Raw genomic sequence first — 24,509 nt, forward strand, 5'->3', positions numbered from 1 at the left:
AATTTTTTTGTATTTTTAGTAGACGGGGTTTCACCATGGTCTCTATCTCCTGACCATGGCCTCCCAAAGTGCTGGGATTACAGGCGTGAGCCACCATGCCTGGCCCACAGTTCACTTTAACCTTGAACTCCTGGACTCCAATGATCCTTTCACTTCTACCTCCCAAAGTACTAGGATTATAGCCATGAGCCACTGTGCCTGGCCAGTTAAAGTGGTTAATTTTATGTTATGTGAATTTTATATCAATAAAAAAGCAGGAAGAAAACCAGACACAAAATATGTTAGAAAAAGGGATATATTTACAAACCAAAAAATCTCCAAATTCCCACTGTAAGGAGGTAGCAAGTATGAGCAGGTCTCTTCAGAAGCCCGACCTCACTCCTATAGAAACCCCAAGTACCAGCCCACGGGGTCAACCCTTGCCCTATAGCCCATCCTTGTCACAACCCAAGAAGCAATCCCTCCATTGGCCACACCCCTCAGTCTTTTTGCCAGTCATCCTGTGCCCAGGCAGGCATTGGTGAAAAGTACTCAAAGCCTGGCCCTTTATAGCGTAGGGCATGTAGGAACATCACAAGGTCTTTGGGCAAGGGATCCTGTCGAACCAGCCGGCACTCTGCACAGAGTGAGTCTGCCTCTTGATTCGTGACATCTGTTTCAACTGCCTTCTCTGGTGCCAAGGCTATTGTGTCCAACTTCTGAGGGGCTGCCTCAGCTACTTCCTCCATCTTCTGGGCAGCTGCAGCCAACTCTTCCAGGCTGTCCTTGCCCAACTCTGAGGAGGGGGCCGTAGAGTCTGTGAGTCCTGAGGACAGATCACCCTCACAGAGATCTAGCACATCCAGGCTCTGTTTGGCCTGATGCTCTGCTACCAGGTCCCGCAGCAATTCCTCATCTGTCTTGGGAATGCGGCCGCCCCGGCCTCGGGAGGGACCCCAGGCAACTGAGTTGTAGATGGGGTCGTTGAGAATGGGATGGCCCAAGAACTGAAGGTGGACTCGAATCTGGTGTGTGCGGCCTGTGAGTGGCCGGCACCGTACCACACTGGACTGGCCATTGTAGCTTAGCCTCTGGAACACTGTCTCACAGGGCTTGCCCCGGGTATCTACACGGCACACCCCTACTTTGTAAGACACCACTAAGATGGGTTCTTTACAGGTCACTTCCTCAGTGGGGAACTCCCCTTCCACCCGGCACACGTACTCCTTCTCCAGCTACATAGGAGGGAAGAGGGAGAAAGTCAGTACAAAGCCTAAATTCATGGAGTCCAAACCCTTTGTGGAGTGATAAGGACCAGTCTCAGAAGATTCAAACTCCAATTCTACCATTTGACAGTTTTGTGATCTTGGGTACATTACTTAACCTCTAAATCTTACTAACTCATCTAGAAAATGTGAAATTAGAAAAGCATTTACCGGCTGGGTGTGGTGGCTCACACCTGTAATCCCAGCACTTTGGGAGGCTGAGGCGGGTGGATCACCTGAGGTCGAAAGTTGGAGACCAGCCTGACCAACATAGAGAAACCCTGTCTCTACTAAAAAATACAAAATTAACCAGGCGTGGTGGCGCATGCCTGTAATCCCAGCTACCTGGGAGGCTGAGGCAGGAGAATTGCTTGAACCCAGGAGGCGGAGGTTGCAGTGAGCCGGGATTGCACCATTGCATTCCAGACTGGGCAACAAGAGCGAAACTCCATCTCAAAAAAAAAAAAAAAAAAAAAAAAAAGAAAAGAAAACCAACTACCTCATTGGGCTGTGATAAGCAGTCAGTAAGTTAGGCTCTAATGTGCTTGATACTAAGCCTGGTATAGAGTATGCACTCAATAAATGTATTATGATTCAGATTCAGAATTACGAGTCTCAGGACAACAATCAATACCATTAAACTCTTCTACCCAAGCCTTTTCCAACTACATCTAGAATCTTTTCACCAAGCAGGCTCTCCCATAATCTTAAAAGCCTTGCTCAGCATTTTCTTATGTTAATTTATTTCTTTGAGACAGAGTCTTGCTCTATAGCTCAGGCTGGAGAGCACTGACACGATCATGGCTCACTGCAGCCACAACCTCCCATGGCCAAGCAATCCTCCTACCTCAGCCTCCCAAGTTGCTGGGACCACAGGCATGTGCCACCATGCCAAGCTAAGTTTTTTTTTTTTTTTTTTTTTTTTTTTTGTAGAGACAGGGTCTCCCTATTTTGCCCAGGCTGGTCTCGACCTCCTGGGCTCAAGCTGTCCTCCTGCCTCAGCCTCCCAAAATGCTGGGATTACAGGTGTGAGCCACCATGCCTGGCCCTGTCAGCACCTTACAGCTTCAAAATAGCAAACTACTAAGAGAGGCAGTGTATGCCATCTCTAAAGATTTTTTGGAAACGTATGAGATATCCTGTGTTTGGCACTTTAGGTGTTGACCTGCCTTAAGGTAGGAAGGATTGCCAGATAAATATGAAGGACCACTTTAGAACTCCGTGATGCCCTTTTGATACAGAGCATTCGTGAGCCCAAGAAGTGGCCTGTGGAGACAAAAGCCTGACTCACCTGCCGGTCCCGAACCTGCTCGTGAATTCTCTCAGAGACTGCAGCTGTCTTGGCAAACATAAGCACCCCTGAGGTAAGGCGGTCAAGCCGATGCAAGGGGTGTAACTCCTTCAGTTGGTGCTCCTTGCCTAGGATGAAGATAACTGTGTTGTGTCGGAAGCGGCCACAGGGGTGAACGGGAATGGAGGAAGGCTTGTCTACAACCACCACATCTTCGTTCTCAGCTAGCAGGCGAATGGGCTCTGCTGTGACTGGTGGCTCATGCCTGTGCACTGTGTTCCGCAAGAAATCATTGTCCTGTCAAAGACATAGGTAATAAGTCAGCCCAGGGACCGCAGCCTGTAATCAGTCAACTTCATACCCAGCTTCCCCTGTTCCTTACTGACATGGAAAAATGGTGAAAGCATATCTTGGGCAGAAAAGTAGTGTGCAGAGTATGATCTCATTTTGTAAAAGTATAGACAGACACAGGCAGATAACTGGCATTGAAAAAAGTACTGGAAGGACATCTACAAAAATGTTAACTGTGTTATCTCTGGGTGGTGAGATTATGAATGTTTTTTGGTTTTGCTAATTGTTATTTTCTCTACAATACAGGTATTTTAAAAGTAAAATTTTTTAGCCGGGTACAGTGGCTCACGCCTATAATCCCAGCACTTTGGGAGGCTGAGGTGCGTGGATCACAAGGTCAAGAGATCAAGACCATCCTGGCCAACACGGTGAAACCCCATCTCTACTAAAAACACAAAAATTAGCCGGGCATGGTGGCAGGCGCCTGTAATCCCAGCTACTTGGGAGGCTGAGGCAGGAGAATAGCTTGAAACTGGGAGGCGGAGCTTGCAGTGAGCTGAGATCGCGCCACTGCACTCCATCCTAGGCGACAGAGCAAGACTCTGTCTCAAAAAATAAATAAATAAAAATAATAAAGGTAAAATTTTTTTAATGGAGGAAAAACCTTCATAAATCATCACTGATCACGATCTTGAACAAACAAAACTAAGGTTTAGGTCCAGGGATATGGGCTGTAGACCAGGATTTGCCACAGGCTTGTGACATGCTCTTGGGCAAGTCATTTATCCTCTCTGGGTCTTCGTTTCCTGTGGAATGTGAGGGTTAGACCAGATCTGTGCTTTTAGAAATTGGGATAGGAGAGGGAATTCATCAATTTATGATATATTGACCCAAATCGCTTGATCAATGAAACAAGTTACTCCAAAACCATCCATTTCCCAAATGCTGTAATCGCATTTTCTCCACTCACAACCATGGTAAACCAGTGTTACTGACAGGTAAACAGTGTTACTTCTGACAGGGGTGTCTGGTATCTCATACCTGTGATGGAATTTTAAAGGAGTCAAAGCACTGGGCTAAACAATTCTAGTCTCATGGCCGGGCGCGGTGGCTCAAGCCTGTAATCCCAGCACTTTGGGAGGCCGAGGTGGGCGGATCACAAGGTCAGGAGATGGAGACCACAGTGAAACCCCGTCTCTACTAAAAATACAAAAAAAATTAGCCGGGCGCGGTGGCGGGCGCCTGTAGTCCCAGCTACTCAGGAGGCTGAGGCAGGAGAATGGCGTGAACCCAGGAGGCGGAGCTTGCAGTGAGCCGAGATCGCGCCACTGCACTCCAGCCTGGGCAACAGCGTGAGACTCCGTCTCAAAAAAAAAAAAAAAAAAAAAAAACAAAAACAAAAACAATTCTAGTCTCTATCCCTGACATCTCACAATTCTGTTAACATATCAGGCTCTATGTTAAATAGTTTAAGTAGTAGTTACAGGAACACAGGCTTTGGTAGTATCACTGTTTGTGGCCTTACCCCTGTGAGTTTCCTTAGTTTCCTCAGAGGTAAAATGGAGTAGCAATACCTACTTCACAAGGTTGTCATTAGAATTAGACGTTAGTGGACATACAATGTTTAACTTTGTGCCCGGCACACAGTAAAGAGACATAAATGACAGCCCCTATTATTACTATTTGCACGGAGATTTACAACGCAGGGTAAAGTGATCAGTGCCCTTGCCACAAGACGGTGTTTAAAGGAATTATGAGAATTCCAACTTCTGTCCCTTGGAAACAAGGAAGCTGCCTTGAGAAAGAGGATAAACAGGCTGACTCCTGAAGCACAGAGCCGCTGTCCACTTGCGGAGGTGGGAAACGCGGGCTAAATAAGTGTTCCAATTGAAAGCGAGAACGCTTTAGAATTGCCATGATTTTTTTTTTCTTCTTTTTTTGAGACAGAGTCTCGATCTGTTACCTAGGCTGGAGCACAGTGGCACGATCTCGGCTCACTGCAAGCTCCGCCTCCCGGATTCACGCCATTCTCCTGCCTCAGCCTCCAGAGTAGCTGGGACTACAGGCGCCCGCCACCATTTCCGGCTAATTTTTTTGTATTTTTAGTAGAGAGGGGGTTTCACCATGTTAGGCAGGATGGTCTCGATGTCCTGACCTCGTGATCCACCCGCCTCGGCCTCCCATAGTGCTGGGATTACAGGCGTGAGCCACCGCGCGCAGTCTAGAATTGACGTGATTTTAATCAACTACCTATGCCTCACTAAGCCTAAAAAACATAACAACAGGCCGGGCGCGGTGGCTCAAGCCTGTAATCCCAGCACTTTGGGAGGCCGAGACGGGCGGATCACAAGGTCAGGAGATCGAGACCATCCTGGCGAACCCGGTGAAACCCCGTCTCTACTAAAAAATACAAAAAACTAGCCGGGCGAGGTGGCGGGCGCCTGTAGTCCCAGCTACTCGGGAGGCTGAGGCAGGAGAATGGCATAAACCCGGGAGGCGGAGCTTGCAGTGAGCTGAGATCAGGCCACTGCACTCCAGCCTGGGTGAGAGCGAGACCCCGTCTCAAAAACAAAAAAACAAAAAAACAAAAACAAAAACAAAAAACCCTGCCCCTTTTCCTCTCCCGCTTCTGGCCAGCCCCATCAGGACTCCACCTTGAGCACGATGTTGAGGTCCTGCACCGGCTTCTCGTTGAGGTGCAGGCGGCCCGCCTGGACCGCAGCCTCGTAGTAGGCCAGGGGCTGAGCTCGGAACTCGGTGCTGAAGACGTGCAGCAAGCTGTGGCCCACCCAGCGACCTTTGCAGTAGGTCTGGAAGTCAAAGTAATAGGGCCGCACCTTACGCAGGCCGCCCTCGAAGTAATAACTGGTTTCTTTAAAGTGCTCATCTCCGAAGCTCACCCCTGTCCGCCGCTTCTTCGGGGGCGGCACGACACGCTCCCCGGTTGCGCCCCGTCGCTTCTTACGCTTGCCCGGGCCCGGGGCTGCAGCCGAGGGATACTCCCCGCCTACTGGGGCCGGCTCCACTTCCCGGCCAGCCGGCTTCGGGGACCCCGGGGACGGCTCAACCCTCGCGTCGCCACCAGCGTCACCGTTTTGCTGATGCGGAGCCGTCAGCCCGCCCGCTGTCCCAACCTGGGTAGACAGTGTTTCTGCCATTGGGCCCTTAAAGCTACTCCAAATCCTGGCAAAGCTAGGGCGCCGAAGGTCGCAGCGCCAATGTCCGAGAACCCCGAGCCATCCGCGGCCGCCCAGCCACATAACCACGCGGCCCCCACTCCACTCCCAGAGTCGCAATCTGAGGACGTCACTCGGCCCCAGCGAATCAGGGAGGCCCAGTCCCGAGGCGGGGTCTTCGGTGAGTGAGCGAATTGAGTTGAGGTACTCGAGTTAAATTAGGTGAATTGAGCGTAGAGTTGAGAGATTGTAAATGTCTCACCAAAAGTGACCTTACTCAGACGTCTTCCTATTAGGGAGATACGACGTTATTTATAAAGGAAACCCTTGGAATTGCTCCGTGTAAGGCCACGGCAGGAGAAGGTCGTGTAGATTCCGAGTAATTCCTTGGGTCTGGAGAAACTCTTGAAAGGAGCTTTATTTAAGACAAAACAAAAACTAACAATCAGAATAAAGATTGCTAAGCTCTGCGAATATACTAAAACTCACTGTATTGTGTATTTTTAAAGGGTCAATATTATAGTATGTGACTTATATCTCAGTAAGATTGTTATGTATGTATTTAAAACACACACGAGCCCACCCCAGAAGCAATGTGTTCACACCTGTTTCCCCCTAACAGCATGAGAAGGATTAGGGATCCCCATTCGCCTCCCATATGCTTCCATCCTGAGATTAAAACTGCAAATAGATCAGAGGATATATTGCGAGGGTTCTTAAGTGCAAAATAAACCAACTCTGGTTAACTTAATCAGAGAGGGAATTATGGAAATAATATTAGTGCCTCATAGAATTCACAAGATAACTGGAGAATAGGCTCAGAAAAAGGGCCAAATGAAAGGAAACCAAGCCTTTTGAGAGCCTGGCTTCAGGCATGTCAGGGAAGAAACCCATTTGGGATGCAATAGACACAAGACACTATGTTGTGCCAAAGGACCCTTTTTCTGCAACCCTGCCACCCCTTGGAGACCCCTAAATCTCCCTGTGTCTCTGTGTCCCTCTCCCAGCGTTCAGAGTCCTGCAGGGGAGGACTTCCATCAGCCAAACCTCACTGGTCTAAGCCCTCACTTCCAGGGTGCCTGGAGATGGAAGAATCTAACCCTCTTTTTTTTTTTTTTTTGAGACGGAGTCTTGCTCTGTTGCCCAGGCTGGAGTGCAGTGGCACCTTCTCGGCTCATTGCAATCTCAGCCTTCCGGGTTCAAGCTATTCTTCTGCCTCAGCCTCCCGAGTGGCTGGGACTACAGGCGCCCGCCACCACACCCGGCTAATTTTTATATTATTAGTGCTGGGATTACAGGCATAAGCCACCACGCCCGGCCAAGAATCTAACCCTCTTTGATATCCAGAGTGGGATTCTTCCAAATAAGGAGGCATTTCAATGTTAGTTTGCCAAAAAATAAAAACAAAAACAAACAAAAAGGACACAGTGTAATTCTTGTCCTAGGCATTTGTATTCTGGAGAGGAGAAAGGGAAATCTTTTTTAGCTAAATTCCTTCTTCAAGTCATCAGTCTCACTAAACTAACTGAGGGACTGCAGCTGAGGTATTCACAGCTGCAGAACTCCGTATGCTGAAAAGTCTGATTCCTGACCACCTCCAGAAATAAGAGGTAGAATTTTCCATTGATTGTGGGGTATATTAGAGCAAAACTACTTCACAGGAGGGACATCATCTCTCAAATGTGTCATCTCATTAAGATATTTACACTGAGAGCAGAACCTTATCCAAAAGAAAGTATGTATTCTTAGCTAGCCTCTTTGTTCCATAGGATTGGGGTGGGAGAATTAAATCAGTTAATTCAAGTAAAATACTCGAACTAGTGCCTGGCAAAACTGTGGAGACAGAAAACAGCAGAATCTTGTTCCTCCTCCCCTTCTGACCTACTAAATGAGAATCTGCACTTTAACATGATCCCCAGGTGATTTTTCTGCATATTAAAGCTTGAGAAGCACTAGAATAGACCATGTAGAGTAGACATTTGTCATATTCTATAAACATCCAGCATCTTCTGAAAACCTTTGTTTTTGGTGGGGAATTTCTCACATTACATTACTGCCCCCAAGAGGTAGAAGCCAGAGCCTTCTCACACTCTCTGCCAGCTTGGACATAGGCATTTGACCTGGGCTCTATCTCTTAGACAGAGGCTTTGGTTCAGAGGCACACAACCCTGGAAGCAGGCCCAATGTCAAATCCATGTCTAACAAGGTAGCATTGGAGGCATCTAATCTGGGAGGCCAACAGTAGGGGAGGTTCTTGTGTCAAGTGCCTAATCAATAAATAATGCCAGCTATATATGTTCAGTGACCATGGGGGTGTTCCCTGAGCAGTCTCTCAGTGAGGTTTAGATACTGTTCCTGGCTGTACAGAGATAAAGCCTGACTCTCCACCCACCTTGAGGTTTTGTGAACTACTTAATATTCTTCAATCCTGTGGTATACAATAGGGTCACCATTAGCCATGTGCTGTACAATAGCTGCATGTGGCTAATTAAATTTAAATTAATTAAAATTTTAAAAAGTTTTGAGACAAGATCTCACTCCCATCACCCAGGCTGGAGTGCAGTGGCATGATCTTGGCTCACTGCAGCCTCGACTTCCCAAACTGAAGTGATTCTCCCACTTCAGCCTCCCTAGTAGCTGAGACGACAGACATGTGCCACCATGACCGGCTAATTTTTTGTATTTTTAGTAGAGACGAGGTTTTGCCACATTGCCTAGGGTGGCCTCAAACTGGGCTCAAACAATCCATCTACCTTGGCCTCCTAAAGTGTTAGGATTACAGGCTAGGCGTGGTGGTGCAACCTCCGCCTCCTGGGTTCAAGTAATTCTCCCCTGCCTCAGCCTCCTGAGTAGCTGGGATTATAGGCATGTGCCACCACGCCCAGTTAATTTTTGTATTTTTAGTAGAGACAGGGTTTCACCATATTGGCCAGGCTGGTCTCGAACTCCTGACCTCAGGTGATCCACACCCCCCTCAGTCTCCCCAAATTCTGAGATTACAGACGTGAGCCACCGAGCCTGGCCAGAAACTGAATTTTAAATTTGATTTTAACTGGGCGCAGTGGCTCACATCTGTAATCCTAACACTGTGTTGTTTTTGTTGTTGTTGTTTTCTTTTTCTTTTTCTTTTTTTTTTTTGAGACGGAGTCTTGCTCTGTCACCCAGGCTGGAGTGAAAACTATTTCCTCAGCCAAGTTACTTCTGCTGATGGTTGGCTGATGTCTTTCATCACATGTTTCTTGGCAGAGAGTAACTGGTGTTGACCCTGGAAGTTGGGGATGGGGAGGGGTTGTATCTCAATGAACAAGCTGGTATCCATCCCCTGAAGGATACCAAAGGTCGTCTCCTTTAACAACAACAATAAAGCATTCTGACACACACTTCTCATGACCACTGTCTCCTTTATGTACTCTGGCCACACTTCCATCATATACTGTATAACCTCTTTTTTTTTTTTTTTTTTTTTTGAGGCAGACTCTTGCTCTGTTGCCCAGGCTGGAATGCAGTGGCGCGATCTTGGCTCACTGCAATCTCTGCCTCCTGGGTTCAAGCGATTCTCCTGCCTCAGTCTCCCGAGTAGCTAGGATTCCAGGCACGTGCCACCACGCCCAGTTTATTTTTCTATTTTTAGTAGAGACAGGGTTTCACCATATTTCACCCAGGCTGGTGTCGAACTCCTGACCTCAGGTGATCCACCCGCCTCGGCCGCCCAGAATACTGGGATTACAGGCGTAAGTCACCGCGCCCGGCCGTCTATAACTGTTTACTGTTATTTGTAAACTTTCATGCCTCCATGGCGGACCCCCTTCCTACATTACTAAGCTGTAAGGATCTCCAGGACTTATACCAAGTTACATGTGTCTTAAATTCACGCTTAACACAATGCTTAGAACACAGCAGGAACTTGGTATCTACTGACTAAATGAATAAAGGAAAGCTTCATAATTTGATGAATGAGACATGGGTCTCCTGGGAGAGTAAGGAAAGAGCCGCGGAAGTGCTCTAACTTGAGTAACGAAGGGGTGAAATTTTTAGAAGACAAAACACCGGCAGAGAGAATTGTGGAGGAGGTGAACTGGCTCTGGCGACCAGGAAAAGTCAAAAGTCTTGGAAACTGGACTTCCCTATCCAAGCAGGGACTGGAACCCTGGATCTATAAGGAATCAACCCGGCCCTCGGGAGGGGAGGAGGGGCAATGCTCGGGGCACGTGACTTCACCGTTTCCCGGCAACCAGAGCCCCGCCCACCGTTCGCCTCTTGCTGCTCCTCACTTCTTCACCCCGCTGAACTCTTCTCGACCAATCGACGCACAGAACATCGTCGGGTGGGAAGGTAGTTGGAGGACTCCTGGGCTCCGTCACTAGGTGACTCCGCCCCTCCCGATTTCCTCCTGGCTGCAGGCCACAGAGCTGAGCCAAGCGTTTACTGGGCAGCTGTTGCGGTAAGTGAGGAGGGGCTGGGGTGCCCAGCGTTTTGGATCTCCCACTCTGACCCGGCCCTGGAATACCACATAGAGGCCTTGGGACCTGATTCATCCCGTCCAGACAGCCCTAGAGACCTGAGCGACTGAGGCCTGGGATCTGGACTCCGGAATTTCCTGCGCGGTTCTGGACGCCTTGCCCTGGGGTAAGGGGCCATGCGGGACCCTGGTGTGAACAAAGTTTTGGTTTTGGGTGGCTTCAGACGACTTCGGGTTGGGGGTTCACTGTAGCCCTAGACATCAGTTCACCCAGGACCGCCGTCGCATATCTGTCCCTTTTACTTCCGGCCTTTACGCTGGCTGTGCTCTGTCTCCTGGCTTTATTCAGACCTTGCCTCAGGCAGCCTTCCTGATCTCTAAGCCCTCTTGAAAGAAGGTGTCAGCCTATACTATATGCCTAGATAGTTATAGCTTTTCCTACCTGCCCTTGCTTGGGCTGATTTCGTTATATTTTCCAAACAGGCAGGATAGTATTTGATAAAAACATGGATTCTGGAGCAGTACAGATCTGGTTTCCATTCAAGGATTCCCCACATTATCAATAATGTGCCCTGGAGCAAGTTACCCTTCTGAACCTGTTTTTTCATCTGTAAAATGGTGAGAATACCTACCTTTCAGTGTTTATGTTAAAATAAGAACGTGAGGCATATGGCTGAACTGCATGCGCTGAGCAACATAGCCCTTGCATTGTGACAGTACTCTCTGACAGGCACTTTTTACCAACCAGGATCTTCATCTGTAGCGCCACTGCACTACAGCCTGGGCGACAGAGCGAGACTCAGTCTCAAAAAAAAAAAAAAAACAAAAAAAAGAAAAAAGAATTTAATTGACTGGGGATAGAACTGTTGCATTTTGGAGATCTTTGGAGAAAAATGCAGGTTGGTTGTCCACACTGGAAATGCCCTAGAGATTCGTGTGTTTGTGTGTGTGTTAAAATACATGTAGCATAAAATTAACATGCAGCATAAAACTGAGCTTGCAGTGGCTCACTGCAAGCTCCGCCCCCTGGGTTCACGCCATTCTCCTGCCTCAGCCTCCCGTGTAGCTGGGACTACAGGCGCCCGCCACCACGCCTGGCTAATTTTTTTTTTTTTTTTTTTTTTTTTGTAGTTTTAGTAGAGATGGGGTTTCACCGTGTTAGCCAGGATGGTCTCCATCTCCTGAACTCGTGATCCACCAGCCTCAGCCTCCCAAAGTGCTGGGATTACAAGCGTCAGCCACCACGCCCGGCCAAAATTGACCATTTTAACTATTTTTGTGTGTATGATTCAGTGGTCATATTGTTGTGCAACCATAACCACCATGCATCTCCAGAACTTTTTCATTTTCTCAAACTGAAACTGTGTACCCATTAAACAGTAACTCCCCATTCTTTCTACCTCCCAGCTCCCACCATCCTATTTTCTGTATGTATGAATTTGACTACTCAGGTACCTTATATAAGCGGAATGACAGTATCTGCCTTTTGTGTATGGCTTGTAGGAATTCCTTTTTTTTTTTTTTTTTTTTGAGACGGAGTCTCGCTTTGTCGCCCAGGCTAGAGTGCAGTGGCGGGATCTCGGTTCACTGCAAGCTCTGCCTCTCGGATTCAGGCCATTCTCCTGCCACAGCCTCCCGAGTAACTGGGACTAAAGGCACTCGCCACCACGCCCGGCTAATTTTTTGTATTTTTAGTAGAGACGGGGTTTCACTGTGTTAGCTAGGATGGTCTCGATCTCCTGACCTCCTGATCCGCCCGCCTCGGCCTCCCAAAGTGCTGGGATTACAGGCGTGAGCCACTGCACCTGGCCAGGAATTCCTTTTTTTTTTTTTTTTTTTTGAGACAGAGTCTCGCTTAGTTGCCCAGGCTGGAGTGCAGTGGCACGATCTCGGCTCACTGCAAGCTCCGCCTCCCGGGTTCACGCCATTCTCCTGCCTCAGCCTCCCGAGTAGCTGGGACTACAGGCGCCCGCCGCCTCGCCCGGCTAATTTTTTGCATTTTTAGTAGAGACGGGGTTTCACAGTGTTAGCCAGGATGGTCTCGATCTCCTGACCTTGTGATCCGCCCGCCTCGGCCTCCCAAAGTGCTGGGATTACAGGCGTGAGCCACCGCGCCCGGCCTAGGAATTCCATTTTTATTTTTATTTTGTTTATTTATTTATGAGACAGGGTCTCGCAGTGTCACCCAGGCTGGAGTGCAGTGGCGTGATCACCACTCACTGCAGCCTCTATCTCCTGGGCTCAGGTGATCCTCCTTCCTCAGCCTCTGGAGTAGCTGGGACTACAGGCATGTGCCACCACACCTGTCTAATTTTTGTATTTTTAGTATAGATGGGATTTTGCCGTGTTTCCCAGGCTGGTCTCGAACTGCTGGCCTCAAATTATCTGCCTGTCTCAGCTTCCCAAGGTGTTGGGATTACAAGCGTGAACCACTGTGCCCAACCTTATGCTGTATTCTTAAAGCCAGTTCTTACTCACTTGAGCTTCTGTTTTATAGCACAGATTCCAAATGAAAATGTTTGAGAGCGCTGACTCTACAGCCACAAGATCTGGCCAGGATCTCTGGGCTGAAATTTGTTCCTGTCTGCCAAATGCTGACCAAGAAGATGGTGCCAACAATTCCTTCTCAGACTCCTTTGTGGATTCTTACCCTGAAGGTGAAGGCCAGAGGGAGGTGGCTGACTTTGCCGTCCAGCCAGCTGTAAAGCCTTGGGCTCCCTTGCAGGATTCAGAAGTGTATTTAGCATCTCTAGGTAAGTTTGACGGCTCTAGGTAAGCATATTGAAGTTCTGTTACATCAAACTTGGTTTCCTGTTCTTTTTTTTCTTTTCTTTTTTTTTTTTTTTTGAGACGGAATCTCGCTCTGTCACCCAGGCTGGAGTGCAGTGGTGTGATCTCGGCTCACTGCAAGCTCCGCCTCCCGGGTTCACGCCATTCTCCTGCCTCAGCCTCCCCAGTAGCTGGGACTACAGGCGCCTGCCGCCACGCCCGGCTAATTTTTTGTATTTTTAGTAGAGACGGGGTTTCACCATATTAGCCAGGATGGTCTCAATCTCCTGACCTTGTGATCCGCCTGCCTCAGCCTCCCAAAGTGTTGGGATTACAGGCTTGAGCCACCGCGCCAGTTTCCTACCCTTTTGTGTTGTTGTTATTCCTGTCACATGTATCTGTCAGATATAATTCCAAGGGATGTTTCAAGCTGGCTGTTGGGAAGCAGCCCCGTTTTCCTTGAACAGATCTTTTTCTCTTGTTTTTGTTTTTTGTTTTTAATATTTTGAGACTTTCACTCTTGTTGCCCAGGCTGGAGTGCAATGATGCGATCTTAGCTCACGGCAACCTCCGCCTCCCGGGTTCAAGCGATTTTCCTGCCTCAGCCTCCTGAGTAGCTGGGATTACAGGCGCCTGGCACAACACCCGGCTAATTTTTTTTTTTTTTTTTTTTTTTTTTTTGAGACGGAGTCTCGCTCTGTCGCCCAGGCTGGAGTGCAGTGGCCTGATCTCAGCTCACTGCAAGCTCCGCCTCCCGGGTTCACGCCATTCTCCTGCCTCAGCCTCCCGAGTAGCTGGGACTACAGGCGCCCGCCACCTCGCCCGGCTAGTTTTTTGTAGTTTTAGTAGAGACGGGGTTTCACTGTGTTCACCAGGATGGTCTCGATCTCCTGACCTCGTGATCCACCCGTCTCGGCCTCCCAAAGTGCTGGGATTACAGGCTTGAGCCACCGCGCCCGGCCAATTTTTTGTATTTTTAGTAGAGATGGGGTTTCATTTCACCATGTTGGCTAGGCTGGTCTGAAATGCCTGACCTCAGGTGATCCACCCACCTCAGCCTCCCAAAGCTCTGGGATTACAGGCATGAGCCACCGCCACTAGCCGAGCAGCTCTTAAAACAGTTTTTGTCACTTCCTGCTTCTGACCAGTTCATCTAAATGCCGTTTGATTTCTTGGCATTCTGTAGAACCCTCTTGCCTTCTGTTGGTTGCCCATATATTCAAATAATAAAAGTGTTAAACCTTATGCCATCCTGCAAGAAAATGTGATGGCCCCAGGGCTAAATGTGATTTCTGATGCTAGAGTTTGAAAAACGTAATAAATTGATTGATTGTTGAGAATGGGAGCACATTGACATAAGATTCATTCTGCCTCTTGTTAGCCATTTTATTTTAAAAATATTTCCTGAACACATTTTCAGTACCCTGTCCTGTGGCCATAGTATAAGTATCTAGAGAGATTCCAAACACAGGAAAGAGATTCAAATTGTCCCATGCTAGGAGAAAAGGAAATATCAGTCTAGGGCAGTGTTGGGCAGTCTTTAGAATTGTAATATCCTTTTATTGTGGAACAACCATGAGATCCATCCATGTTTCACGAAACCAAACCTGGGAGTAAGGCCCACCTTGGCCTCCCAAAGTGCTGGGATTACAGGCGTGAGCCACCGCGCTTGGCCCTAATTTTTTTACTTCAATAGCTTTTGCTGTACAAGCGGTTTTTGGCTATGTGGATTAATTGTATAGTGGCGAAGTCTGAGATTTTAGTGCACCCATCACCCAAGTAGTGGACATTGTATCCAATGTGTAGTTTTTTATCTTTCACTCCTCTCCAAACCTCCCCACTTCTGAATCTCCAAAGTCCAGTACACCACTTTGTCGTTTTTTGGTTTTTTTTTTTTTTTTTTTGAGACCGAGTCTTATTCTGTCGCCCAGGCTGGAGTGCAGTGGCACGATCTCGGCTCACTGCAACCTCCGTCCCATGGGTTCAAGCAGTTCTGCTGCCTCAGCCTCCTCAGTAGCTAGGATTACAGGCGCCTGCCACCACGCTTGGCTAATTTTTGTGTTTTTAGTAGAGACAGAGTTTCACCATGTTGGTCAGGGTGGTCTCGAACTCCTGACCTCGTGATCCACCCGCCTCTGCCTCCCAAAGTGCTAGGATTACAGGTGTGGCCAGTGCCTGGCCAATATACCACTTTGTGTACCTTTGTGTACCCATAGCTTAGCTCCCACTTATAAGTGAGAACGTATGGCATTTTGTTTTCCATTCCTGAGTTACTTCACTTAGAGGATAATGGCCTCCAGCTCCGTCTAAGTTGCTGCAGAAGACATTATTTTATTCTTTCTTATGGCTGAGTAGTCTTCTATGGTGTATATATTCCATATTTTCTTTATCCACTCATTGCTCGATGGGCACTTAGGTTGCTTCCGTATCTTTGCAATTATGAATTGTGAAACATGTGTGCAGGTGTCTTTTTGATATAATGACTTCTTTTCCTTTGGGTAAACACCTTGTAGTGGGATTGCTGGATCAAATGGTAGATCTACTCTTAGTTCTTTGAGAAATCGCCCTATGTTTTCCATAGAGGTTGTACTGATTTACATTCCCATCAGCAGTGTATGAGGATTCTCTTTTTACCACATCCATGTCAACATCTATTGTTTTTTGACTTTTTAATAGTGGCCATTCCGGCTGGGGTAAGGTAGTATCTCATCATTTTGACTTGCATTTTCCTGATGATTAGTGATTCTGAGCATTTTTTCATGTTTGTTAGCCATTTGTATATCTTCTCAAATCCCATTGAGAAATGTCTATTCACGTCATTTGCCCACTTTTTGATGGGATTATTTGTTTTTTTCTTTCTGATTCGTTTGAGCACCTTGTAGAATCTGGATTTTAGTCCTTTGTTAGATACATAGTTTGCAAATACTTTCTCCCATTCCATGGGTTGTCTGTTTATGCTGATGATTATTTCTTTTGCTGTACAGAAGCTTTTTAGTTTAATTAGATCCCATTTATTATTTTTGTTTTTGTTGCATTTACTTTTGGGATCTTAGTCATAAATTTTTTGCCTAGGCTGGGCGCAGTGGCTCACGCCTTTAATCCCAGCACTTTGGGAGACCAAGGCAGGTGGATCACAACGTCAAGAGATCAAGACCATCCTGGCCAACATGGTGAAACCCCATCTCTACTAAAAATACAAAAATTAGCTGGGCGTGGTGGCGCACGCCTGTAGTCCCAGCTACTCCGGAGGCTGAGACAGGAGAATCGCTTGAACCTGGGAGGCAGAGGTTGCAGTGAGCCGAGATAGTACCACTGCACTTCAGCCTGGGTGACAGAGCGAGACTCCGTCTCAAAAAAAAAAAAAAAAAATCTTTGCCTAGGCCAATATCTGGAAGAGTTTTTCCTAGGTTTTCTTTTAGAATTTTGGAGATTTCAAGTCATATTCATCTTGAGTTGATTTTTGTATAAGGTGAGAGACAGGGATCTAGTTTTATTCTTCTATACGTGGCTAGCCAGTTTTCCCAGAACCGTTTGTTAAATAGGGTGTCCTTTCCCCAATTTATGTTGTTGTATGCTTTGTCGAAGATCAGTTGCAAACGTGGGAATAATTTTTTGAGGAAGGAAAGGCAATTCAGGTAGAAGGAGCTTCTGAGGAAAGACGGAAAGAAGAGTCAGAAGAGAGCTTGCATAATAGCTAAGAAATATCTTGCGAAAACAAAAGGGATTTTGTTAATGATGTACTGGAGGAAGAAGATATGAGAAAAACATAGGTGGAGTGATAGAAAGATAGGGAGTAATGTGAAATTTGCCAGGAAGCCACCAAAGATAGGATAGCAATGCTTGCAGCCATGGCCTAGGGGATGAAAATTCTGTATGTGGTAACCAAAGCATCTGTTTAATGATGATAAGGAGAAGAGGCAGCAATCGGATAAAGCTAAAGAACCAGATCCCTTGGCTTGTTGGTGCTCTATGACGAGGGCTTCCTTTTTTTTTTTTTTTTTTTTTTTTGAGACGGAGTCTTGCTCTGTGCCCCAGGCTGGAGTGCAGTGGCACGATCTCGGCTCACTGCAAGCTCCGCCTCCCCGGGTTCACACCATTCTCCTGCCTCAGCCTCCCGAGTAGCTGGGACTACAGGCGCCCGCCACCTCGCCCAGCTAATTTTCTTGTATTTTTAGTAGAGACGGGGTTTCACCGTGTTAGCCAGGATGGTCTCGATCTCCTGACCTCGTGATCCGCCCGTCTCGGCCTTCCAAAGTGCTGGGATTACAGGCTTGAGCCACCGCGCCTGGCAACGACGAGGGCTTCTAAGAAACTTTCATGAAAGTCAGGCATGGTGGCTCACACCTATGATCCCAGCGCTCTGAGAGGCCGAGGTGGGAGGATCACATGTAGGCCAAGAGTTTGAGACCAGCCTGGGGAACATAGTGAGACTGTCTTTACAAAAATATTTTTAAAAATTAGCCTGAAGTGGTAGATGCCTGTAATCTCAGCTACTCAGGGGGCTGAGGTGAGAGGATTGCTTGAGCCTAGTAGTTGTTCGAGGTTACAGTGAGCTGTGATCATGCCACTGCACTCCAGCCTGGGTGACTGAGCAAGACCTTGTTGAAAAAGAGACAGAGGAAGAGAAAGAGAGAGAGCACTTCAGGACGCCGAGGCGGGCAGATCACATGAGGTCAGGAGTTCAAGACCATCCTGGCCAACATGACAAAACCCTGTCTCTACTGAAAATACAAATATTAGCCAGGTGTGATGGTGTGCACCTGTAATCTCAGCTACTTGGGAGCCTGAGGCAGGAGAATCCCTTGAACCCAGGAGGCGGAGCTTGCAGTGAGCTGAGTGAGATCATGCTACTATACCCCAGCCCGGGTGACAGAGCGAGACTCCATCTCAAAAAAAAAAAAAAAGAAAGAAAAAGTTTAATGAAGACAGTGATGATTCTGATTAGTGAAGACTGGCTTGGAAAGTTAATGATCTTTTCTAAAGTCAGTTAAGAAGTTTTCGGGCCGGGCGAGGTGGCTCAAGCCTGTAATCCCAGCACTTTGGGAGGCCGAGACGGGCGGATCACGAGGTCAGGAGATCAAGATCATCCTGGCTAACACGGTGAAACCCTGTCTCTACTAAAAAATACAAAAAACTAGCTGGGCGAGGTGGCGGGCGCCTGTAGTCCCAGCTACTCGGGAGGCTGAGGCAGGAGAATGGCATAAAGCCGGGAAGCGGAGCTTGCAGTGAGCTGAGATCCGGCCACTGCACTCCAGCCTGGGTGATAGCGAGACTCTGTCTCAAAAAAAAAAAGAAGTTTTTATCTCTGAAGAAAATAAGAGTCATTTCTGTTGCCTATGGCACGGACTGGGAGACAGCGGCAGACAGGGATGTGTTAGTGCTTGTTTCTGCCTGCCCTGTTGAAATCACACCTGACCAGGGACTCAGCATACTTAGAGAGGGGAGGACCTTTTCCGGCCCAAAAGAGTACCTTCCACCTTGACAACTGAGGCCAGACAATATGAAGATTGTTTTTATTGCTAAATAACTTATATCAAAGAGAATCCACTGATAACAGCAGTAATTAAAAACTTAAATGTATGCTATGGATAACCCTTTTTTTTTTTTTTTTTTTTTTTTTTTGAGACGGAGTCTCGCTCTGTCGCCGGGGCTGGAGCGCAGTGGCCGGATCTCAGCTCACTGCAAGCTCCGCCTCCCGGGTTTACGCCATTCTCCTGCCTCAGCCTCCTGTGTAGCTGGGACTACAGGCGCCCGCCACCTCGCCCGGCTAGTTTTTTGTATTTTTTTAGTAGAGACGGGGTTTCACCGTGTTCGCCAGGATGGTCTCGATCTCCTGACCTCGTGATCCGCCCGTCTCGGCCTCCCAAAGTGCTGGGATTACAGGCTTGAGCCACCAGGCCCGGCCTGGATAACCCTTTTTATATCCTCAAGGAGAAAACAAACCCTGCAAATATTTAACATTTATCAACTGCAGGGTTTTTTTAACATGGTTGAGTTCACGGTGGTAATAACAGGAACAAAAGGTATTTGTTTTGATCAGTGGGTGTTAGCTGATGTGACTTTTTTAGAAATGAAAACAGAACTGCAAATCATAGTTTCTATTGGCTCTAAGCTTGATGTTCACCACCCCACCATGCCATCATTTACCTATGTACTTATAGTTGAAGGCAAAACTAAATTAAGGCAGACGGTAAATGGTGATGTCCTTTCTTGCATTCTTCAAAAGGGGAAATCTGTTAGACAATTAGAGTTAAAATGCAAACAAGAGTAATTTAACCTCTATCATCAAGAAGCCATATGGAGCACTGTCATGGGATTAGAAGACATTTGTTTTTGTTAGACTCCAACATCCAGGCCACAAGTTGAGCAAGTTTAAAAATATTGGGAGATTCTTTTTATCAAGAATTTAATCACACATAGAGATTTTAAAGGTCTCTTATTGAATTCTCATCAAGTCAATTTTAATACCTAATTAACTGTTGGATCTTTCATCATTTTCTCTAATTCTTTCTCATGAGATTTGGAAACCACTTCATGTTACTGTAACAAAAAGAAAAACCACTTACTCCTGACAGATTATTTTCAAGGAGTTGAAAAAAGACAGTAGTATACACATGTCAAACCAGGGAAAACAACCATTCCTTAGAGAGATACCTGCTGGGCTTATGTGATTTCAAAGAAAACATGCCATTGATTTATTTATGAGAACCTATGGCTTTTCCCTTTTCTCGGGTTAAACATTTATTTGATACAATGCAGGGTGAGGACTTTGTGAAGGAAAAAAGAAGACTGTTCAATTCCCTTTTATCTGTCCTTAAAAAATGACCTCTTTGGCAGGGAGTGTGGATGTCCTCATCAGAGATTTTTTTAAGTTGGTATTTTGAGTTTTAGATTTAGTTAAAATTTCATGTCATACTCATTTTCCTTATTAAGCTCTACTTCTCTCTGTAGAGAAGAAGCTAAGAAGAATCAAAGGTTTAAATCAGGAAGTGACTTCCAAGGACATGCTTCGAACTCTGGCCCAAGCCAAGAAGGAATGCTGGGATCGGTTCCTCCAGGAGAAGTTAGCTTCAGAGTTCTTTGTGGATGGACTTGATTCTGATGAGAGGTAATCGATTCCCCATCTAGTCCCAGCTGAAATCAGCCTTTATGTAGTTGTTCTACTTGTTTTTAGCCCAGCAGTAGATTTTTAAGAACAGACTTCTTTGCCAAAAGGCAAATACTGCAGCTACATGTTGGTCACATATGAATAGAGTTAAGGATAAACCATTGTGTTCATTTTTAAGTATGCAGTGACTTGAGAAAGTAGTAATTAATCAATCTCTCTTATGTTTTTGAATTGTTTCTCATGAGGTTTGGAAAACATGTTACTGTAACAAAAGGAAAAACCATTTACTCTTCAGAGAGATTATTTTCTGGAATGCTCTCTTCTTACCTCTGAATTTCCACTGCCCCACAAATTTTTTTTTTTTTTTTTTTTTTGAGATGGAATCTTGCTCTGTTGCCCAGGCTGGAGTACATTGGCACGATCTTGGCGCACTGCAATCTCTGCCTACTGGGTTCCAGCAATTCTTGTGCCTCAGCTTCCTGAGTAGCTGGGACTACAGGCGTGTGCCACCATACCTAGCTAATTTTTGTATTTTTAGTAGAGATGGGGTTTCACCATGTTGGCCAGGCTGGTCTTGAACTTCTGACCTCAGGTGATATGCCTGCCTTGGCCTCACAAAGTGCTGGGATTACAAGTATGAGCCACTGCACTCGGCCTGCCTTACAGAATTTTTGTCAGATTGTAGCCACTGAATGAATTTATGTAGACTAAATGAATGAATGGATTAAGCATCCATTGTGTGATAGCACTGTGCTTTGGCATCATGGAGGGAATGGTATAAGGAAGTTTTAGACCTATTTGTTTTTGTCCTCAAAACTACTTGCGGGCAGATGACAAATATATGTAACAATACCAGGCAGTAATAAGAGAAGGGCCAGTTTAGTAGAAGTGACAGAACGTGCTTTGGGAATTGAGAGACCGCTGAGCTCCCTCCTGGCTTTGGTGTTTTGCCATAGAGGGAGGCAGGACTTGAACAGTAGTTTAGATGCAGAAAGTAGTTTAGATGCAAGTAATTTAGATGCAGAAAGATAGAGAGGTAGAGAGGACATGCTGCCCTGCCCCAGTGAGGAGGAATGGGGCTCGACACTCAGGAAATCGGCTCTGCCACTTACTGGTTGTATGTTCTTGGGTAAGTGACCTGTGTGTGCCTCAGTTTCTTGATCTGTGAAATGGGAGCAACCAGCTCTTACCTCGTAAGTTGTTATGAGGGTTAAACAAGTTACTATATGTAAAGGGTATGGAACAATGCCTAGCACATGGCAAGCACTATAGAAGTGTTACTAATGTTATCCTTTCTAACAGAATTTTAGAGTTAGTAAGAAATTATTCAAAGTAAAAATCAATGGGGGGAGTAAAAAATTGAATTTTAACAAAAGGTCTTAGGGTTTGTCCATAGGTTTGCAACATATGGACATTGGTGTTCAGAGTCCCATCATGTCAGAAGTACTGCTGCTGAAATCAGGACAGTATGTGAATAAAACTTCATATGTACATTTACTTGCAAATTTGCAAAATACTTTCACTTACATTATCTCAAATGCTGAATGAGCATGCCTCTAGATGCTTCAAAATCAGTGTAGCATCTAAGGTCAGGCCAACTGTCCTCTGAGGGTTCAGGAAATCATATACATTTTGCTCTTTTCTATCTCTAAAGGTCCGACCTAATTAAGTCTTAAATTGCTCCAAACATAGGAGATTTGAAGATGCAGACTCCTGACCCACTGATAATTTTGTATTTACTTATATTCTCTCTCCCCCTGAATGCCTCCCTTCTCTCCAGCTCTGAGAAGAAAAGAAACTTTCTCCCGTGTCATTCTCAAGTAGAAATCCTCTTTCTCTGAAATCAGATCAGCATGTTCCTATGTATTTATCAATATGTAAAACAATGTGGATTTTCCCTTCTCTATGGAAATAATTTGAACAATTCTATGAAATGTGTGGTAAATGAAGATTAAATGCTGTGTCACACCTGATTCCCCTGACCTGTGAGCACTAGAGTCAGTCAGCTGCTCTCATTGCCCTCTGACATTTAGATTTTTCCCCAGAGCCTACATCTGTGGGAATGTTTCTCTCTATCATTGTCCAGAAAAAAACACCAGGAAACACTAGTTCTTCAAAGTTTATCTTTTAAACAGAGGCCATTTTATAATGGGGTTGTATAGGTCTTCACGTATGTGAGGGCCAGGTAGGTGATCCTCCTTGTGGTATGCTTTTGGCAAGGGAGTAATGGGCTGAGAAATCCAGCTGTCCAAAACATAATTCCCCCATACACCAAGAGAGGCCTAAAATCTGCTGTTACGGTATTCTTTCTTGGGTTGAGACTTTGTGCTATTGAGGAGCATTGAATAAGGCTTACATTATTTCTAGTCATTTATATTGTACTGTGAATGTCTAATAGCTTTAGGGTACAGGGTCCTGTAAGGAAGGTTGGTAGGGGACCTTGAGCTTGACAATTACATCTCTACTCTCCCTATAGATCCAGACAAAAAGAGAGCCCTCTGGCATAGTGGTCAGTCTCTTGTGGGGAATATTTGCTGCTCAGATGTTTTTATCTTAGGGACTTGCTATAGGATGAAATAAACAAACAAACCCACAAAAAGAAAAAACAACAAAAAAAATCACTGAGTGCAAGTAAGTGCTATAATTGAGTCCCAGACTGCCTCAGCTATAAGAGGTAAAAGATACTCAGATTTTTGCCTCAGTAATAATTTGGTATTTATTTGAGTGTTTCTTCCCCTTGACAATTTTTTTCCTCTCCTGTTTTGAGTGAAAAAAGACCTATCTTTAGGTCTTTAGGACTAAGGCATACACTCTTCAGCGGTTCTCATCAAGCCTTCAGAGGCTCTGCATTCGAAGGGGGCCTACTGCTGCCTGTAGCCAAAGTGCCCACTATGGGGTAAATTATGCGCAGAGCTGCCAGGATGCACAGCTGCCATAGAAGTATCCTTGTACTCCCCAGGTTAGCAGTGAAAAACAACTGTAGGAAGAAATTGCTGGTGGGCGGGAAGGTAGTGTTTGAGTAACTGAGATAATCATTAAGTAATTAATCAGTGAGGTCTGACACAGCCACCCTTTTCTTCTGCCCTTTCATAGCACCTTGGAACATTTCAAGAGGTGGCTGCAGCCGGATAAAGTAGCCGTCAGCACAGAGGAGGTCCAGTATCTGATTCCTCCAGAGTCACAGGTTGAGAAGCCAGTGGCCAAGGACGAGCCAGCAGCCGGGGACAAACCAGCAGCAGCAGAACAGTAAATTACACACACTCACACACGTGGAGCAGCTGTCTCGGGTCCAGAGGGAGCAGCGTGGAGCTCAGCGGCAGCAGCAGGGAGAAATCCACTGAGGGAAAAAACCCAAATTTCACTCCACAAAGAAAACAGCTGCAAGCCCCCAGGGACTTACTTGGGGCTGGCATGTGTGACTGTCTTGGGTGAAGTGACTGACCCAGTGCACGCTGGATCAAAATGCTGCTTTCCTCTGTGTCTCAGCTTGACTGAGCTCTGTCACTGCAGATTAGAAGTCTGCTAAGGATCGAATGTGAAAGTACTTGGAGAAACTGAGGCCCCTCATGTGTAATGTGTAAGTTAAGTGAGCCATATATTTTCTTGCCTTTTCTGGACATTCATGCTTGTGTCCCAAGCATTCCCTTGGTGAACTGTCACAGGTGAGTGGGGCCAGTAAGAGTGAAGTCTGCTCCTTGAATCCAAGCCCCATCTGGGGCTTCGCTAACAAATCTGTAGTAAGTGTACAGACTCCAGAGAGAGAGGCTGGCCTTCTTTCTCTCATTTGTTCCTTGCGGAGAAAAGAAGTGTGAAAATGTGGGTGTTTATGTCTGTGTATATATATTTTTTATTTCATGCATGGCTTCTCCTCCAACTTCCTCCTGCACTTAAAAAGGGCCAGGTTCCAAATTAGACTTGTAAATATGGTGTTAGTGTTTGACACTACTCCTGGATGGTTCCAAACATCTTCCTTGTGGCAGCTTTCCTGGCTGAGCCCGAGGTTCCCTCCCTGTTTATCGTGTTCATGATCAGTATATGTTGTCCATGTAAAACTTTTCTCAACGGAATAGCAGTGTCTGTGGTGCTGTTGACTCGATTCCTCCCGGAGGGATGTTCCAGGCAGCAGGAGGTAAAGACTAATGCATGCCAAGCCACGGGAGCTGGCCACCTT

At 46.3% G+C, this 24,509-nt stretch overlaps 2 protein-coding genes across 8 annotated transcripts; one reads left to right on the forward strand and one right to left on the reverse strand.

The window, feature by feature from the left end:
• Positions 1–279: 279 nt before the first annotated feature.
• On the reverse strand, positions 280–6,116 carry LOC105492155 (RNA pseudouridine synthase domain containing 2). Of its 3 annotated transcripts, none has more exons than XM_071067092.1 (3): positions 5,727–6,116; positions 2,536–2,832; positions 280–1,214 (listed from the first exon to the last, which is right to left on the reverse strand). In XM_071067092.1, exons 1-3 carry the CDS (start codon positions 6,084–6,086, stop codon positions 480–482), a joined length of 1,392 nt encoding a protein of 463 aa, XP_070923193.1. In that variant the 5' UTR covers positions 6,087–6,116; the 3' UTR covers positions 280–479. The 3 variants fall into 3 exon arrangements, with proteins under 3 accessions (XP_070923193.1, XP_070923192.1, XP_011757441.2); XM_071067091.1 differs by having other exon boundaries at positions 5,664–6,116; XM_011759139.2 differs by having other exon boundaries at positions 5,481–6,116.
• A 4,180-nt stretch (positions 6,117–10,296) lies between these two features.
• Positions 10,297–24,405, forward strand: CCDC32 (coiled-coil domain containing 32). Of its 5 annotated transcripts, XM_011759150.3 has the most exons (5): positions 10,297–10,628; positions 10,945–11,079; positions 12,959–13,214; positions 20,182–20,338; positions 23,432–24,405. In XM_011759150.3, the coding sequence occupies exons 2-5, from the start codon at positions 11,077–11,079 to the stop codon at positions 23,586–23,588; spliced, it is 573 nt and encodes a 190-aa protein (XP_011757452.1). In that variant the 5' UTR covers positions 10,297–10,628; positions 10,945–11,076; the 3' UTR covers positions 23,589–24,405. The 5 variants fall into 5 exon arrangements, with proteins under 5 accessions (XP_011757452.1, XP_011757489.1, XP_011757492.1 ...); XM_011759187.3 differs by lacking the exon at positions 10,945–11,079 and having other exon boundaries at positions 12,964–13,214; XM_011759190.3 differs by lacking the exon at positions 10,945–11,079 and having other exon boundaries at positions 10,299–10,443.
• The last annotated feature ends 104 nt before the right edge of the window (positions 24,406–24,509 follow it).

This window comes from Macaca nemestrina, chromosome 7, assembly GCF_043159975.1.
Source record: "Macaca nemestrina isolate mMacNem1 chromosome 7, mMacNem.hap1, whole genome shotgun sequence".
Classification (NCBI taxonomy): Eukaryota; Metazoa; Chordata; class Mammalia; order Primates; family Cercopithecidae; genus Macaca; species Macaca nemestrina.